Source organism: Heterocephalus glaber, unplaced genomic scaffold (genome assembly GCF_053883595.1).
Source record: "Heterocephalus glaber isolate CG9 unplaced genomic scaffold, H.glaber_assembly_v1.0 deba00001447, whole genome shotgun sequence".
Taxonomy (NCBI): domain Eukaryota; kingdom Metazoa; phylum Chordata; class Mammalia; order Rodentia; family Bathyergidae; genus Heterocephalus; species Heterocephalus glaber.
In genome coordinates this window covers 11699790-11719495 of record NW_028258299.1, presented here as the reverse complement: position 1 = coordinate 11719495, position 19706 = coordinate 11699790, and the positions used below count along the sequence as shown (strand labels likewise).

The following is a 19706-nucleotide window of genomic DNA, read 5'->3' as shown; positions in this document are numbered from 1 at the left end:
TAAATCTCTTTTCTAGATAATGTTAGTCTGTTTCGTTGTTTCACCACAGGCGCAGAAAACAGGTGGATATTGTAGCTGTTCCTTATCTCACAGAATTGTTGTGAGGATGAAACAGTGTAAAATGACAAAGATGCATCTCATAAATGGGAGGTATTCAACCTAATTATTACTAGTTACTTATTATTGTAAAATATATGTAACATAAAATTTACCATATTAACTGTTTTTAAGGGGACAGTTCAGTAGCATTCTGTAACTCCTTTCCTGTCATAACAATCACGACCATGCATCTCCATAATATTTTCATCTTTCCAAACTGAAACCCTATCCCCACTGAACAGTAACTTCCTGCTCTTCCTTTCCTCTAACCTTTGGCAATCATCATTCCCCTTTCTGTCTCCACGAGCTATACCATTCTAGGCACCTCATTTAAGAATTACAGTGTTTGTCTTTTTGTGCCTAGCTTATTTCATCAGCATACTGTCTTCAGGCTTCATCTAGGTTGTAGCCATGTACCTGAATTAAGTCTCCGTAGCCGTCCGTCCATTTTATCTATGTACTCCATTTTGTGTATCTAATCATGCATCACCGGACACTTGGGTTGCTTCCACCCTTTGGTTTTTGTGAATAATGCTGTTATAAGCAATGTTGATTCTTATAATAGTTATTTAAAAGTAATATTTCTTCAAGAGAAAACCTTTTTACTTTTTAAATTATAATCCTACCACTCTCATAATACTAGTCAGAACTAGGAAAAGAAACTAGTAATGCAAAATGACTGAGGTCAAGTAACTTGGCTGGTCGAGTTGTACATAAAGTGCTTGATAAATTATCTTTGGAAAGTTCAAAGAAGGTGTTTTATAAGCCGTGAAACATGGAATAAATAAAAGGAAAAATGCATCCATTGGAGTCTCCCTTTCTCAGCCCAAGATCATAGATGGTTTTTTCCACTTTTCCCTACCACCGGCGAGTAAGACCTAACAGTGTCAGGTGAGCTCTGGGGGTGAGACTGGAGTTAATCACAGAAGTGAGGTTGATGGAAACACAAACCACTTCTTTGGTGGGTTCAACAAACATATCAACCCTTACATTTCCTGCTTGTACAGAGAGGTTTTTTTATGATTGAGAACTCTATATTTTCTTTCTGATTACAGCAATTGCTATGGGTTACACTCAAGAGAATCTGGATGCTTTGAGCAAGTCCAAAGACTTGTACGTGTCCCTTTGTAGGAAGCATGCCATCAGAGTTGCCAGCACACCAAGAAATGTAACTTAAATTGTCACAACACCACTGCTCTTCAAAACCCATCAATCTCCCATTAGATCACCAGGTTGATGTGACACTTTTATCACAATTACACTATGAGGAGCACAATGCAGTCACACTGTGGCCAAGTCAGAAGAGACTTGCTTTGATGGACGATCACAGTTGATCGAGTGTGTCAGCTGCTTTATGTGTTTTTATGCTTGTTTGATATTCCTGCCCAGCGAGTAGGAGCTTTAAGGCCATATCTGTCAATGGGTTCGATTTCACAGTGCCATGTGATTCTTTTACTTACCCCTGTCTTTTCATCAAAGATTTTGATTCCTCCAAAGGAGATGGTTAAAAAGATTTTCTGTTTGTGTTCTCCTTTGGAACGAGCGCCAGCAACAACACCCTGTTGAAAGGAAGGACACGTTTTTTTACTTTAGTGTTTTCACTTGAAAATTCCCAATGGTCACAAAGGCATGTCAGATATCATCAACTAACGTCACTAATCATGTGTATGCCTTTCCCTTAGCCCTTCCGGTTTCTCCACGCAACATGCTTGCATCTGAAAGGGATACAGAACCACTCAACTCATTGCTCTTTCCCTGCCTGTGCACACTGAGAGGGGAAAGGCATTTCCCCGGGATCTGAACCAGGCACTGCTCTTAAGGCACGGGGCTTCGGCTTGGGTGACTGACAGGTGGTAGAGGGCAGCAGGTGTGAACACAGACACAGGGAAGGGACAGGCTCTTGAGGGTAACCAACTGTCTGCACTTTGGGTGTGGGGATTCTCTTTAAGTTCGAATATCTGATTATGCTCTTGGTTCTGCATAATCGTGGACAAACTGCTTATCCTTTTAGTTCCACTCCTCTAGTGTAAATACTTTTTTGCATGGTTGAGAAAATGCAATGGAAATTTATGTAAAGTGTCTAGTACTGTGGCGGTGTAATAAAGACAAGTTTCTGGAGCTGGGGATTTAGCTCAGTGGTTTCACCACCTGCCTCACAAGCGCAAGGACACATGTTCGATCCCCCGTACCAAAAAACGCCCCCAAACAAAAAACAACAACGAAAAAAACAAATAAAGACAAGTTTCTTCTAGTAATGAATGCCCGTCGTTACAGCTGGTGGTCCAAGTTCTTCTTGGCTGCTACCAGTAGGAAACTGACCCCTTCGTAACTCACCTATTAATTCTCAAGGACATTTTACTCACACATCTACAGAATGTTAATATAAAAAAAAACCCTCTAAAATGAATGGATTCTAGTTTCCCAAATAAAGGTGAGAAAAATACTATTCTGAAATGAGGTGGACAGCCTTGAGATGATGCAAAGAATTGGTGAAAGAGCTGAGACCAAGACTCAGCCCTTCACTGTCCCGTGCTGTTCACAATCATTATTCTATACTTTGTGTCTGTATCCTAAGGAGCCAGATTCTCTCCCCTTGCAACTCTGATCTATGGTTTCTCTTCCAGCTCAGGACTGCCACATCCACATGAGACCCCTGTGCCAACCACTGCCCTCTGAGTGCTGGGACGGGGACTCACACTCAAACCGAAGTGCTTTGTCTCTGTATGCTCCCCCACACCCCTTTTCCTTAGCGGCTTCTAGATTCCTCAGTGTGCAGCTTGCTTTTTAGCTCACTGTGGATGCCTTGAAGGATCACAGAGGGATGATCAACGTATGTCTGGCATCCCAGAGGTAACTCCTACTTCTGGAGTCCTTAGAAAAGCACTTGAGAAAAAGGATATTTGTTCTTCTTTTTGCTGTTTCTTTTTCTGCCATGTGAGGACAGAGGGTTTGTCCCCTCCAGAGAACTGAGCAACAAGGCATCATCTTGGAAGCAGAGAGACTGGACTCTCACCATCAATGACCCTACTAGCACCTTGACCTTGGACTTCCCAGTATCCAGACCTGTAAGGAAGTAAATTCCTGTTCTTCTTAAATTACCCAGCACTTGTATTTTGTGATAGTAGCGCAAATGGACTACAGGAGCCCCCTATGAGGAAGGAAAGTACTAGAAGGACTAGAAGGACTGAATCAGAGGAAACTGGAGTCCTTTTTTCTTAATTCCCCCTGGGAGAGGACATCTCAGGACACACTGGGGACAGGGTTGCACCATTGGCTAGGAAGAGTAGCTTTAATGTTTCCGCCTCAAAGAAAGTCCTCACAGTCTTGGGCTCACAGTCTGTCTGCAACATTAACTAGCAATACTTCTGGACACATGGTAGTACCAACTAGACACTAAACCATCTTTGCTTGATTGTTCCAGGAAGCTACCAAAGAACTCCCTGGCAGAAAAGGGTTGTACCTAAAAAGAATGAAAAGAATTCTCCTGCATGTTCCTGGAGCATCCATGCTTGGGGCCGCTGTTGCTGGCGTCACATGAAAAATGAAAGACTATCTGCATGGTGTTAACTTTGGGGAAATAAACACCCAGTTTGATGAGGCATGTTTCTCTTGTAAGACAGGACTCTGGGTTAAGCTGCATGGAGTCTAGGCAGGCCTGTCACCACAGCATGCCCAGGGCTCTTCTCACCCAAGCTGAATCATTGCATTTTGCAGAAGTAACAGAGGTCCCTGAGGCAGTCTTGGGCAGGCTGCACAAGGTGCATGTGGGTCCTGCTCCAGGGTCTGCACAGTATCAACCACTGACTCGGTCCATCACCATGAGAAACTAGAATTTGAGGAGTCGAACATTCACTTGGGTGACTACTATATGCTAGAAGTTTTCTTACATGTCATATAATTTAGCCCACACTGCAGTCCTGGGAATTAAGAATTACTTCCTTCATCGAATCAGTGGGTAAACTTAAGGTCAGGAGTCAAGGGATCTTTCCAAACCTAAAGGAGAAAGTAAGTTCCAGAACTGGAATTCAGACAGTCATCTTCCTGATTCTGAAGTAAGATTCCTTCTACTATATACAACTCTTTCTTGCAGAGTTTTGCTGAGAAATAGGTTTTTAAAACAAACCTTGCAGTGCTGCTTGCCACACTGCAAATGTTCCCAAAAGTTGCACAAAATAGCTAGGTAGAGCCACTAACTTCCTAACTCATTGGGAATAGGAAGTCTAAAATAAGAATACTCACATTTCTTACCTCATAGTGCAGGGAGCACTCAGTACATAATAGTCATCATTACTTGTACTAATATTAACATTATTAAGCGACCCCATGTGCTGGGCACTGTGTGAAATAATCGATATAGACAATCCTAAGGGAGTCACAGGTGGGCAGTGTCTCAGTGGAGGAATTTGTATCCAGAGAAAAGGACAGGCAGGCCAGGAAGGATTAACAGATGCCCTGTCTGGCTCAAGGAGAGCTATGAGGATCAGTTAAGATGACACATAGGAAAGGGCTTTGAGAAGACTCACAGCACAATGCATGCACATGATGCTATAACTGTGATCTCCACGGAACATGTAAAGCACAAGTGTAAACACGAAGACAGGAAACCTTAGGATGCTGGTCCAGAAAGCTCTGTGTAATTAACTTGATCTCCATTCTCGGCCCACTACTTATTAGCTTTATGATCTTAGGGGCAAAAACCTCATTCTACATTTCATGTCTCCTAGTTTAAAAAGGGAATGCAAACATCCTTCTCTGTCCTGTTTTATACCTCCAGAGTCACTGCAGTGTGCTCCCTGTGTCCTGGTCTTCATTCCCCTGGATTCTAGTGGGTTCCACTATACAAGACACAGACAGAAGAAAAGAGGGTGGGAGGAAGGAAATGTCAGGGGGAACTGTCAACTTGATTGGCTTGGGAGTCACCTAGAGAATTTGTAAAGCACATTTTTGGGTGTTTCTGGGTAGGTCACAGAGGCATGACCTTGGGTCTGTATTTGGTCCCTGGTTCTTTCCTGTCTGCCACTCTTTCCGACCTACTCTGCTTCTGACTGCCATGAGGGGAGCAGCTTTCCTCAACCAAACTCTTCCACCATGATGTTTCTGCTTTGGAGCCAGCCAACCATGGACTGAACCTTCTGAAACTGTGAGGCAAATCAAATTTTTCCTCCCTAGGGCTGGAAATTTAGCTCATTGGCACTGTGCTTGCCTTGCAAGTGTAAGGTCCTGAGTTTGATCCCAGGTACCAAAAAAGAAAAAAAAAAATTCTCCTCCTTTAAATTGCAGCTATTGGTTATCTTGTACATGCATCAAGAAAGCAGAGTGATGCACCAGGTATCTGTACAAGCCTCTCCAGGTACTGAGAGATCTCATTTCTCTCTATTAATTTCAATCACTAGCATTTTATCCAACGCCACTGAAAGGTTACTATTTTAGAGGGCAATAATGTGTGGCTATTTGGTAGTAACTTAATGGTAGGATAGATATTACAGTAAGTTGGGGAATTATGATAAATTAAATGCAAATACAAAACAATACAATTAAGTGCAAAAGGTTGTTTTGTCAAACACTGGGCCTCTCAAAATTGAGGTTTAAATTCTGAGTCTTTCACATTAAATGAAGATTTCAGGGCAGATGCTTTAACTTCACTGAACTCAGCTTTCTCACTTACGAAACAGGGAGGCTAATATCTAGCTCATAAGATGAAAAGAGTCATGAAAGTGCTTTTCTCCCTGTAAAGTGAATTGTGATAATGAGGATGATGCTGCTGCTGATGACGATGATATCTCAGCAGGTAGACAGGCAATGGGCCATTCACAATATGCTAGGAACCCCCCCAAAAACCTCTGTAATTCAAGAGAAAATTCCCTAAAATAGGAAAATTAACCAGCTTTAGAAAGTCTATCACAGGAAAAGTGCTTTCCAAAATTTCTCATACACCACTATCTAAGCAAGACAGCCTCTTCAAGGCTAAGAGGGATTTTCTTCTTCTCTGTCTCTTACTTTCCCAGGCAGGTGGCCAAATGGAGAATCGATCATTTATGTCTCTGTGTTCCTTAAAGAAAAACCACTGGGAGCTGAAATGTCAACATTCTTCTCAGTACCTTGCAAATAATGAAATACAATTGCCTGGGACCCAAGATCCCTCAACAAGTTCAGCACATCTGACAGGAGTATTATGGCAGGACAGACTCGCAGGGCTTTGGAGACCTTGTGGTTCTGAGGGGTGACGGATGGAACATTCACTACACATAACACACACACACACACACACACACACACAAACATGCATAAAAAAGGTTGGCAGTCATTGCCAGGCCTCATCCAGCTCACTTGGTTCAATGTTCATGCTGAGGGAGATTTTTCAGGGACTAGAAGTCTCATATCCACTAAGACCTTGGTGCATCCATGAAGGCAGGGGCCACCAGGCACTCTCTGGCATCGGTGACAGGTGCAAATGGAAAGTTATCTTATCTCCTGAATGTTGGGGGAAAGCGGATGCACGAGCTCCTTTCTCCTCCAAAGCAGACTTATGAGAGTCAGATCTGTGTGCCTGGAAGGTTTAGTGGTAACATTTCCTTGATGTCTTTTAATTAAGCATCACGAGGAGCAAATCTCCATTTATTTGCCTGCCTTCTTATTCGACAAGGAGGGTCTTCAGCAAGAATCAGGATCTAGGCCTTCATTCTTGCCTGTCCCTAGGTCCCTGAGGTTGGCAGGTGTAGCTCTATTTGACAGAGGAGTTTGAAGAAGTTGCACACAGGAGGGTCAGTCTCTTCTAGCCTCTCTGCATGATTTGCCTGTTGTGGACAGGCTGCATTCTGATCTGATGTTACTCATGGGTCACAAGATCTACTGTGGGGCAATCAAGGGGTTGGGGGGAGCAGGAGGACTGTAATCATCTAACTCCCACAAAATAAGGGGCATAACCTGTCTCATGCAAGGATGTCCACAATGGCAGCGTGTCTAGTCCTGTCCTCCAGGCCAGCATTTATCAGTCATAAAGCTGTAATTTAGAATTCTTCTGGTCCAAATGCTTCATCTATTTATCATTCATTTTTGAACTTAGAAGAAAAAGAGTGTTCATTATTGAACAGTCTTTAAACTAATTGCTTAATTGTTTTAGAAAGGTATATTAGCCCCTTTCAAGGTGATTACCTGTGGGATCACAATTTTTATACTTTTTATACATTCTACTAGATACATAACTATTATAATAAAATTTGCTTTATAACAGCTTAAAAACAAAGAGAAGGCAATGTATATAGAATATTTTAAAACTTTTTAAAAATCCTGATTATTTGAGTCATACCATAGTGAAACTTCACATTTGCTATACATGTTACACTGCTAAAAAAAACCCAGCATAAACAAAAATACTAGCTGTGGTTGATTAAGCATCAAAGATGATGCAGAGAGTGTTTTACAGATTCTATCTCATTTACTATTACTAGGCACTAGGCCAGGAGTGGTGTTATTTTCTTTTTCTTATACTCAAAAATATTTCACTACCAAATTGTGCCTTTATGGACTATTTAAAGATATGAAAAAATGCTCACATAATTATTAGATTGGGAAAGACAAACCTATGATTATCAAACTATATAAAAGATAATTCCAATTATTACACACGAAATATGATCTAAAATCACAGTGAATGTTTGAACTAACCCCCCTTTCAAAATCCCTCCTCCAACTTTAACACACTTCTCTCATTATTTCTTGCCACTTTCTGAAGCGGTTCTGGGAGTCCGCTTTGGTGAGTGTCTTTAGTTTCACTGTCAGGGTTTCATTGGTATTCTGAATTGATTCAAAATGTTTATCTTTCACGGTCATTTTGACTTTGGAGAAGAGCCAGAAGTGGTGAGATCCAGTGAGGAAGGGGCATGAAGACACACCTTAGTGTTTTTACACTGTTTCCTTTGGATGCCAGTTTGCAGCGTTCCCCAGATTTTTGATCACACCTAGTAAAGTAAAGACACTTTGGAATAGGACTACCAGAACTGCTTCAGAAATTGGCAAGACTGATGGGATAAGCATGTTTGAAGGGTGGAAGAGTATTTGAGGGAGATGAAAGCCACTGTGTTTTTTACTGTAATAAACTGATTCATGTAAACATTCACCATACATTATGGTCCACCCTTGTGTAGGTGCAGATTATACACAAAATGTTGATATTGATTTTCTTTGTGATATTTTGGGTTGTTTCTGGTCTCCTCCTTATACTTCTCTATATTTTGAAAATAATTAGTAATGAACACAAGTGAACTTTATAGTCAGCAAAACACATCCCACATGATTTAAATGTGTAAAGTATTTTCAGTCTTCTTACTAAATCATTGCTTTTCTAATATTTTTAAATCACTTAAAATATATGGAGACAAATATATGAGACCAAACAGTAATTTTGTAGATATTTTAGGATTTTAAATAAAATAATATGCTCTTTCTATATTTAAAAATTTTCCAATTTAACATTTTCAGTGAAAAGGCTTCTTTACAGCATTTACAGACATCATGAATGTCTTTGTGATATCTCAAAATCCCCAAACCTAGTTACATATTACCTTAAATATTACTTTTCCTTCATTTTTAAGTGTTTGGAGTGTATTTATACAAATTATAAAAATGAACTAAAATCAGCTTACACTTGAATATCTTTTACCATATAACAAAATATGTAAAATTTACTCAAAACCCACAATGACAAGGATGCATAAAATGCACGGGACTAAACAAGTTAATAATTTTGTATTTTTGTTTTTGAAGGGGTCACTCGATAAAGTTAAATTAAAGATGAAACATTCAAAAAATATAAAACAACACCTAACAAAATACCTCAATATAGTAGCTGCTCAATTACCATTTGTTCTATCACTGAATCTTTTCCCAAGGAGTAAATAAGGTGACTCAACTATGAACCAAGTGATTCACCAACAAATAGATAAGGTTATTTCCATAATAGTGGCAATCACCTCTTTCCCTTTGTCACATTAAACCAGAGATATTTTTATAAGGAAATGTATGCACAGCACCTTGAGTTTCATCATGGAATCTTGACATAACTTGTCTCCCCGAGCTGCGGAAACTTCATCAATCCCAATCAGTTTGGCTTTGTACCGGACCCCTTCACCTTTGAACCTCTTTATCAAAGTGGCTTCACTGCGATCCTGACCTGGAAACACAAAAAAAGTAGATTCAGATACAAGGTTACCTGTAAGAATCCAACACTCCAAGATTCGCTCTGGTTTCATCTATATTCCAGTAAAAGCAGTTCACTGGTCACAGGAGAAAAAAAATAGTAATATTCCTAGATGAAAATTGTGGCTCTATCCTCTTAAATCCTGAGATAAATTGCTTCTCTCCAAGGCTCAGTTTACTTAGGTAGAAAAAAATAACCATCCGAAAGGGCTGGGGATGTAGCTCAGTGGTGCAGCACCTACCAGGCAAGTGTAAGGCCCCAAGTTTGACTCCCAGTACCAAAAAAAAAACTCCACCGAAAACCAAAAACCAACAACAACAAAAAAACCCACCCCAGAGGAGTATTAAGATAAATAAACCAGATAATATGGGTAGAGCATTTAATTTTGTATTTGATACACAGCAGGTACTCAACCAATGATTACCACCTACAACAAGTGTGTGTCCAAAAGTCTTGCTGGAACACGACCAGCACTGAGCCTCTGGGATTTCCAGCATTTAATAGTGCTCTAGTCAGTGTCTAAGGCACCCATTATGCCCAATTCCATGGAGGCTCTGCAGTGAAACCTCACATACACCCATAGGAAGTAAGGACCACAGAGCTACTGCAACCTCAGCAAGTGCTTCATGCTAGATGTTTTGTAAGCCTTAAATCCATGCTTCACAATAACCAAACCATTTTCATTTTCCAAAGATGAAGACGGTCACAGAATTCAGGCAGCTCCTCTAAGTTCAGGGTCAGAAACGGGATGGACACAGGAATTCAAGCCACTCTCACCTCACCACACTCTGCCTAGCCAGAGGTCTGCACTTTATATCCCTGGTTCCTAAAACCTGGAGCCCCCATGGCTGTTTATTGGCCTCAGTGGTATCATTAGCTCCAGTCCCGATTCTTCCTTTCTTATGCTTCCCCTAGCAGTCAGAAACTTAGAGCTCTGCTCATCAGAGCCAATGCGCCTACTTCTCTCCACCTACACTATGTTCTGTGCAAACCACAGCATTTCTAGAATGTGGGGTTGAGAATCATCTGAGCACATGCTTAAAATAAAAATACAAAGGGCCCCCCAAACCAAACAACAACAAACAATGGCAATAGCAAGCCACAACATGGTGCTTTTTCTTTTTTTGGAGAAAATATGACTTTCACTTCATTCACTTATTTGTTCGTCCCTTACTGAGTGTCTCTCTCTTCTTGTGCCAAATGCTATTACTCACTGGCAACACATGAAGGAGACACAAATCTGTGTCTGTAGAAGCCCCAGTTTTGGTGACTGCAAATAAAAGTGTACAGTGCATTATTGCGCATGTGTAAGAAGGTTTCCCCTTTAAGTCACCTAGCCTGTCTGAGCCTTAGTTCCTTATCTGGAGAATGAGGACCAAGTAACTACCTTACTGCATTAGTTCCCTGTGATCAGTAACTTCAAGGATTGCATGCGAGTCATGCATTCATTCTCCTGGTAAGCTTTGTAACCTCTATGATCAGCCCTGCGGAAGTTACACTGCTGGAGAAAGGCAGGCACAGAGGAGGGGTGTCTGCTGGCCAAGCCTGGACATGTGGTCCCCAACTCCCAGTTATCATTCTTATCCACTGCACCCTCTCAGGCCTAGCATTTCAAAGCCTTTGAGAGTATTCCACACAGCAAACAGAACACAGAGATGACTAGTCAGAGACTATAATGAAGGCAACAAATAAAGCACAGAGTTTTGTGAGGGCAGATGTCAGAGACCAGTGCTGACAGCATCCATCATGATTTACTTTCTGTGAACATCTACCCAAGCAGTAGGCCCCGTGGTGCCACAGCCTCCTCTTCCTGCCTTCCACGCAGTCTGGGAGGGGCCACCTACACTTTGGTCTGAGGTCATCTTGCTCTATCTCAAATACCATTTCTGCCTCTGCAATGTGTGACACTGTTTCAGTCCTGATGACCCCTTTTCACTAGTGGGACTACCTCAAACTCAACTGTAACATCTCCAGGCAGCCTTTATCACCAAGCACATGGAATGTATCAACTTGTTCAGCCTTGGAAGAAAATGCTGGAGGAAGGTACCAGTAGACAAATTTTCCAGACAAACAGTGAAATTGAGGATCTGAGAGGCTGTGTAATTGTCCAAACTCAGAATAGTAGAACCTGTCTGGGATGTGGCTGGAGCCAAAGGCCAGGCTTAGAGTTTGCCCCTGCTCTGTGTTTTGAAGGCTGTCTTCTTAGGCACTACGATTAATTGCTTCTCATCTATTCAGCTTCACTGTAAAGCCCCACCTTCACCTGGTACCCAAACTCACCTGACCCAATTCTTTTGATGTTAAATATAAATACATTGGCAGCATGACGGCTCCACTGGGGATGGTGAGGTAGCCTGAGAGAGTGGAAATACACAGCTTCCAGCAACCAGTCCTGTCCAAACACATGTCTGTGAGTCAAGCACTAAGACAGTCGTAGATGTGTCAGGGCAGGGCACTGCTGAGGAGAGAGATTCTAAGAGGAGGCAGAGCCAGATCAGGTGAACAAGGGCAGAGATTAATAAGAAAATGTTAGGCCATTTATAGAAAAGTAGTGAGCCCAATTTAGATTAGGAGCCAGGGCCAAGCTAATTTGTCTGAAGGGCACTTATGCAGTAGATAATCCAGTTTCTCATTTAACCTTCCACCATTAAAAGGGTAATTTTTCAGGAGCACATCTTGAGCAAGGTCCCAGTTATATTAGTAAGAAATAAATAACAGATATCAAAGCCATATGGCTGTAATGTCACCAGAAGCCCACGCAAGTGAGGGTGTGGCCACAGTGTCAGTGTTCATGCATCCTCACCTACCATGAATCCCAATCTATTGCAAAAGCACCCCATGTTTCAAGAGGGACAAGAGGAAGCCGGCATGTTTAAGGAAACCATCAACATGGTTGTTGCTTATTATTATACTTGCAATATCAGTCACTGTGCAGAGATTGTCACACAGTGCCATTTCTGCTGCCTGGGTTCCCAAGGCTCTGTAAATGAGCACTGCTTTACACAAGATAACACCGATGGAAAAGTCAACAGCAGAGTCCAGGAAATTTTTAGAAATGGTTTATTGAGAGGTGAATCACATACTATAACACTTCCCCTTTTAAAGTATATAATTCACAGGCTTTAGTACAGTCACACCACTATTACTTTCTTACAGTAATTTCAGAATATTTTTATGACTCCAAAATCATTCCCTGTTACTGACAATCTCCACCCCCACCCATTCCTTCCAGTGCAAGGCCCCCAGTAATCTCTTTCCCTCTCTATAGATCTGTCTCTTCCGGCAGTTTGTATCAGTGGAGTCTTACAGTGCATGGACTTCTATGTCTGATTCCTTTTAATTGACAGCATGTATCAGTAATTTATGTTTTCTCTTTCCACTGAACATTGTTCCACTGTGTGGCATTATTCCACCTCAGTTGATGGACATTTAGATTGTTTCCATTTTTTTCCATTATGGATAATGCTGCTACAAACGTGTGTACCAAGTTTTGTGTGGATACATGCTTTTGAATCTCTGAGTATTATTCCTAGGAGAGAGATTGCAAGGTCATACGGTAACTCTGTGTTTAACCTGTAGCGAACTACAAAGGGTTCCAGTTTCTCTACCAGATGTTCTTCCCACCGTACTGTGACTGTCTGCTCTTTTCACTTTAGCCATCCTCTGAGTACTCAATGACATTTCACTGTGGTTTTGATTGGCATTTTCCTAAGAATATGATGTCCAAGTGTTTTCTCACGTGCTCATTGTCCACTTGCATATCATCTTTGGAGCAATAGCTATTTAAATCCCAGAGCCTCAGCCTGAACCCACATCATGTGCAAGATGGCAAAGTTGTAGCCATGAGGTCATGGGGCTTGCTGCGGCCTCACCCTGCACTCCGTTACAGTATTTTATACTTTTTCCTTTGTGCCACAGCTGTCGAGTAGACCAGAGTAAACCTGCATGTCTTAATCCACAACGGAGGATTTCACAAGTTCACAAGTCTTCTCATTTGCTCAGTCTTCTCACCCTTTAGCTCATTTAACCTCCTGGCGTTCCTGAAAATAGAAACTGTTATTGCTCTGTAGACAGAGATACTTAAGACAGAGAGGTAACTAAAGTTATTTTGAGTTGAGCTGGGACAGTACCTTACCCTGTCCTACTCTCAGCCCTGAGTCCTTCCATCAGGCAACAACAGGGACTAAGGGTCTAAAACCTGAGCTCTGGAGTCAGGAGTTCAGGTGCCAGGTTTCTCAGCCACTTCCTAAGTAGTGTCACCTTCTAAGTCCCTTTAGACTGTGGCACTGTGGCAGATATTTGGTGCAGATAACAGTTGTTCTCATGTAGGATCACTGTGAAGACTAAAGAAAGCACACAGAGTACAGAGTGACAGAATAAGCCCTGCCAGTGTTGGCCACTGCTACTTAGGTGATCTTACTTCCGGTTTGTCTGGGACAGTCCCCACTTTACACCTGTTGTCTTGGCACAATTATCGTTAGCACTATTCATTACTCTAAAAAGTATCCAGCTCATGTGGTAACTTGTACAGTAATCCTAGTTATATTGTCACCGTGCACTGGCCTGCCTCATAGAGGCCTCTGTCTAGGCATGGTGCAGGCTGCAGGTGGTACCTAAGAGAGAGAAGTCTCTTCCCCTGCCTGGAGGAAGCTACATTCCAGAAGGGGATTCACAGGGTAAACACACAGTTTAACAGAATGTGACCAGGACTGTGGGTGTCATACAAAGCTTGGGAAGAAGCATTATTTCCTCTTGGTTGGAAAGAATTAGTAAGAGCTTCAGAAAGGAGAAAGCTTTTGAGAATGCAAGAGGTCCAAGAAGTAAAAATGTAAGGGAGAAGCTCTCTGGAGGGCAGAGAGTCTGGTGATACCTGGAGAACTGTGGGTGTTGGGTAGACTGTTTGTCAATCCTACCTTCATGTAGAATCACCTAGGGAACTGTTAAAAATACCACCCTGCACATTGTGATTTCTCTCTTCTGGGTGAACCAGGGCCCATTAATGCTCATGCAAAGCAGGGTGCTGGAGCACAGTGCTAGAACAATGCTGTCGGAGATGGAAGTAACTGGATACCTCAAGCTTGGAAAAAGCTCCTAGTCTTTGTTCTTCAAGTCTTGGAAGCTATAATGACCAGGTTCGTCATGAGGATTAAAGTAAAAACAACATTAGAGCACCATTTAGGGAAATATAAGGCCCTCATTAATGGATCGAGTGTTGCACTCATTCAAATTTTATTGAGCACCTATGGTATGCGTTAAAATACTAGAGATACAGCAGTTGAAAAAAGCATAGAAATATTCCAGTATTCATGGAGTTTGGACTCTAGGGAATAGGCTGATGGACTTGCACAGTAATAGAAAATCACTGTGAAAATAATTTCAGCAGCAACAGATCCCCAAATCCCACCCACTTTGATTCTGCACCAGTGGGCAGGCCCCACATAGTGAGGTGATTCCCACATAAGTAACTCTCAAAGATCACCACAGCACAGCAAAGAATAAATGAACAGCGACTTGCTTACATAGAAAGCCACTTGTAAAATGGTAATTCTCAAGCTACCATTTCTCAAAATGAAAATCTGCGAAAGTTCAAGCTGATAAAAGAGATGAAAGGAAAAGGGTGATTGATTTGTAACAATGTGTCTCAAAGATGATTTTCACCGACTTCAATTCCTCTTTCTCAAAAGTTTGAAAATACTTTTTAATGTTTTAAAAGTTCCAGAAATACTACTTTCCATCATTAGCAGGTGGTCGGGGTGCGAGCGTGGGAGAAGGACAGCGTGCACAGTAGGGCTGGCACACCGCCTCAGGGCAGCCCTCTTCTTAGATCAGAGGTTCAGGGCCCCCACTGAGTGGTCTGAGCATCTATACCAATACACTTGCTTTGCTTGTTTCATAAACAAGAGTAATTAACAGCATCTAAGGGGGATGCACTGCCAGAGATCTTAATCCCAAAGTCTCCAAGTAATCTAAGATGTCAATTTGCAATCCACTACTGATTTGAATTCCAAAGGAGGGAATACAGGGCTTATGAGGTACCACACAGTCACCAAGAAACCATAGCCCCAGAAAAGAAAAGTAGAAAGCAAGGAGGCCTGGATTCAGTGGGGCTAATGAGTGACCACAGAGAGAAGATGGTCTCTAAGGTGTCTCTGAGTGCTAATCCTCTTGGAAGACGGCTATAGCTAACAACTAGAGAGCTCACATGAGCCAGACTATATGATGCTCTTGGACAGCTGAGCTAGTTCAGCTTACATTATGACAATCTTGTGCAGTTGTGTTTTAATCTGGAGACAGAAATGCAGAGAAGTCGGCTGCCTAAGGTGATAAACTAGGTCGGTGCTGGGGTCAGGATTTAAAGCCAGATATTCCTGCAGCCCCAGAACCTGGAGCTTTGGGCTACTTTAACAACATATAGTATAAATAAAATTGTTTGAAGCAAAGCTCTCTAAAATAGGTACACTTCTATATGAAATGCATACATGTGCTACTGACAGTCATATATTTATGTTACCATTCCTTATTTTTTCTTAAAACTTTTCGGTTTCAAACCCAACATAACTAGCTGTCTTACATTCCTCTTATGTCTCACATATTACCTCGCATACCCAGGGGGTATTTGCATCTCCACATACCCAGCAGGCACTTGCATCTCCCAGTGTTTCCTTGCAGATTGCTCTGACTGAGAAATCACAACTTGGGAAGTCCTCAGGGAGTCCCAGCAACCTGATGATGGTAATAATGTGTGTTTTCAGGACTCTTCCATACTGGCTTCCGCAGCTGAACACAGGACCCCTAGAGGCTGCTGTCTTAATGCATGGGCAGCACAGACCTTCTCAAGAGCATCTGGAAGCACCAGAGGTCGCAGTGGCTGTGCCTCTACAGCCACTGTCTAATCCAGGTCCCACACCACCCCCAGGATCCACCCCAAATACCATCTGATCACATGCTACCAGACCTGCCACCAGCACCATCTGCCCAGTCTGCCATGGGCTATCTTATCTCTCATTCTCCCACCTCCTTTCTGCTCACTCACCCTTAGACTTTAGCCCTCTGGGCCAGGTATCTCCATGCCCTTTTCCTTTGCTACTTCCTCTTCTCTAATTTGCCTTGCCTGCCTGACAAATATTTGAAGAGTCAGATTAAATCCTCTGCTATGAAGTGCTTTTCCCCACTTTACAAAGCACTCATCTCTCCTTGTCACCTCTGTACCATCTAAAACTAACCCCTCCACATATTCTACAGGGTCCCCCAAATCAGGCTCCTGCTTAACTCATCAACATAATTTGGACCACACTCCCCCTATATTCTCCACACACTTGACCAGTGCCCCTCATTCAGATGTTCTAGAAAACTACTCTCTGAGTAAATGTATATTGTGTTAGTCAGCTTTCCATTTCTGTGACAAAATACCTGAGGTAATCACCTTAAAAGGAAGAAAGGTTGATGGTGGCCCATGGTTTCAGAGGTTCATTCCATGGCCACTTGGCTCCATTGTTTTTGGGCCTGTGGTGAGGCAGAGTGTCATGGTGGGGAGCACATGGTGGAGCAAAGCTATTCATCTCCTGCAGCCAGGAAGAAAAGACAAAAGGAGAAAGAGGGCAAGATCCCAATATCCCACTAGAGGGCAACAATGACCAAATTAGGTCCCCAGGGAGCTAATTTTGTTCCACAAGGTCCCACTTCCTAAGGGTTCTATGTCCTCCTAATGGTGCCATAAGCTTGCCAACAAGCCTTCAACACAGGGTCTTGGGAGACCTTTAAAATAGCACCGCAAAGCATGGCAGCCCCTCATCCTTGCCTCCCAAGGCCCATGTGTTGAAGGTGTGGTCCCAGCAGATGGTGCTGTTGGGAGGTAAGGGAACCTTTGGAGAGAGAGGAAGTTAGGTCATTGGGGTGTACCCTTGAAGGGCATACTGGGACACTGGTTTCTTCCTCTCTTCTCTCTTCCCAGCCTCCATGAGGTAAGGAAATTTCCATACCACATATTCCCAGCCATGATGTAGACACCACAGGCCCCCAAGCAACAGGGTGACTTGACCATGGACTAACACCTCTGAAATTGTGAGCCAAAAATGTTCTCTTTATAAGTTGAATAGTTCAGGTATTTTGTCAGTAAAACACACTGCACTCTATATTTCTGCACCTGCAGGTGTCTGGCCTTGGAAGATATTCTCTTTCCTGCCATTCATTATCTTACCCATCCCTGTTCATACCTGAGTGCTGTGTTCCAAAGACAGTCTGGTAGGTCCTCTTAGGGATGCTCCCAGGGTATTACTTTGAGAATGCCTCTGTGCCCTTGCAATGATTTACTTTTATTTGTACCAATCTGTTTAACAGCCATCCTCAAAGATTATGGCAGATTAGTTGACCACTATAACCCCAGTGCTTGGCATTTTCCTAACACAAGAAAGTACATTTTTTTTTCTACTTTATTCCCTCTCAGGATCTGTCAGAGAATCCTGGCACTTCTTTGACTTGTATTCTTGTCTGCCTCCTTCTCTGCACTGGTTCTGTATGAGGAGTCATCCAACTGTGTCCCCGGAACCTAGCATGGTACCTGGCATAGTGGAGAACTGTAGTGCCTGGGTTGACTCAATAATGAAATAAATGAATTTCTTTGTTTATTCTAAAGCAGCCAGTGGGTTCCAGGAGTCAGGATCACCATAGGGAAAGCTTCTTGGGGGTCATTAAAAACCCCTTTCTCAGACTACTTCATCCATCCTGTGTGATTCACTTAGTCTTCAAGGAATTCAATCCCTAATGAGACAAAGTAAATGTCATATCCATAATCGCTGCAATGTTGACTTTGCTTCATGCCACTAGGGAAAACATCTCTCAACCTGCTCTCAGCTTGCTCACCCCCTAGCTGGCGAAATGGCTCTCCTGTGAATGTAAATCAGGCCAACCCCTCCAGCACCGAGGAAGCAGGCCTCAAAGATGCCACCAGAAAGTACACCAAGCCCCAGTCTTAGAACAACAGCCACTGCCCATGAGGAGGTTCCACACTGGAGGTCACCCTGCACCTGCAGAAGCTTCCACTCACACAAGCACCTCTGCTCAAGTCCAGATCTGAAGGAAGCGCAGGCTGTTAGCACGTTTTATGACACGAGCAGGCAGCCCACAGAATCCACTGGAGTCATCAAGAGCCTCCCACTCCGGCCTGCTGCTAAAGACTGTTAATAGCCAAACAAAAGACATTTCACACCCAAGACTGTTCTCTCTTTATCTCCCCTGCTCATCATAGGTTATAATGAGCACAGCTGCAGAAACCCACATAGGAGCCAATTTAAGCATTCTTTTTCTGAACATGGTCAGTCTGGTTGTGAATTCTTCTAACCTCTGACAGGTATAGTATTTCCCTGTGTTGCAGAGGTTAACTCCGACACATATCTTGTACCCAGCTGACTACTCATGTCTGCGCCCTAGACTCTTAAACATCGAAGGAGGTGTCTTGCCAGCTCAGCCTCCTATGTTACCACAGTCTGGGTGTCTAGAACAACAGACAGTTATTTCTTGTGGTTCTGCGCTCTGGGAAACAGCCGAAGATCCAGGTGATGACAGACTTGCTCTTGGTGAGGGCCCTCCTCCTGGCTTTCATACGACCACCATCTCACTGTGTGCTCACAAGACCTCTTCTCTGTGCATACGGGCATGGGTCAAAGGAGGAAAAGAGAAAATAAAGAAAGAGCAGGTGCACAAGCCAAAGAGCATGGGTAAGCTCTGGGTCTCCTTCTACTTAGAAGACCACTAATCCCAACAGGAGGACCTCACCCTCATGTCCATGTGTAAAGCTAAGGATCAGCCAAAGGCCCTCCTCAAACACCATTACATGACGAGATAGGCAGTCGACCTGTGAATATTGAGTAGACACAAATATTCAATGATTAACAGTGAGGCCAGAATCAGGAAGGAGTTGGATAAGGTGGACGACACATTAGAATGAGCACATTTGTCCTGTTTTCATAGACTGTCATATTGAAATGTCATGCTGACTTTGGAGGCAAGGACTACCATGCATTCAGCAGGGAAGGGAAGTGAGTCCCGGGGAAGTAAAGTCACTGGACAAGGCCACACTGCCAGTGAGGGCTCTACTCTGACCCTTTGAGCTCAGAAGGGACTGTATTTAAATTGCGGTATAATATTTCTTAAGTGTGGGAGAGCTTAAGGTGGGCAACCCCTCTCTGAGCATCAGGACTTCCACCCGTAAAACTGGTGACCTGCGCTCCTCTCTAGGATATTTAGAAGTATCGCAGAAAACACAGTGTCCTGAACTTTTAGGACACTGCCAGGCACATGGCAGTTGTAGAGTGAATACTTACCACCTTTCTCCTCCTCCAATAATGTATTTCACATTGCACTTCAGTGGCCCAGACCAATCATGGCAAAGTTGTACTGCATTAAATGGTCGCAG

General features: G+C 42.8%; 1 protein-coding gene across 17 annotated transcripts in view; it reads right to left on the bottom strand.

Annotated features, from left to right (window-relative positions):
* Positions 1-19706, bottom strand: part of Dab1 (DAB adaptor protein 1) — a 1105478-nt gene that overhangs the window by 133062 nt on the left and 952710 nt on the right. For all 17 annotated transcript variants that reach the window (XM_087214676.1, XM_087214681.1, XM_087214675.1 and 14 more), the window contains 2 exons: positions 9129-9268; positions 1560-1658 (listed from right to left, as the gene is read on the bottom strand). In XM_087214676.1, the coding sequence (XP_087070802.1) occupies positions 1560-1658; positions 9129-9268 (239 nt within the window). The remainder of the gene's footprint in view (positions 1-1559; positions 1659-9128; positions 9269-19706) is intronic.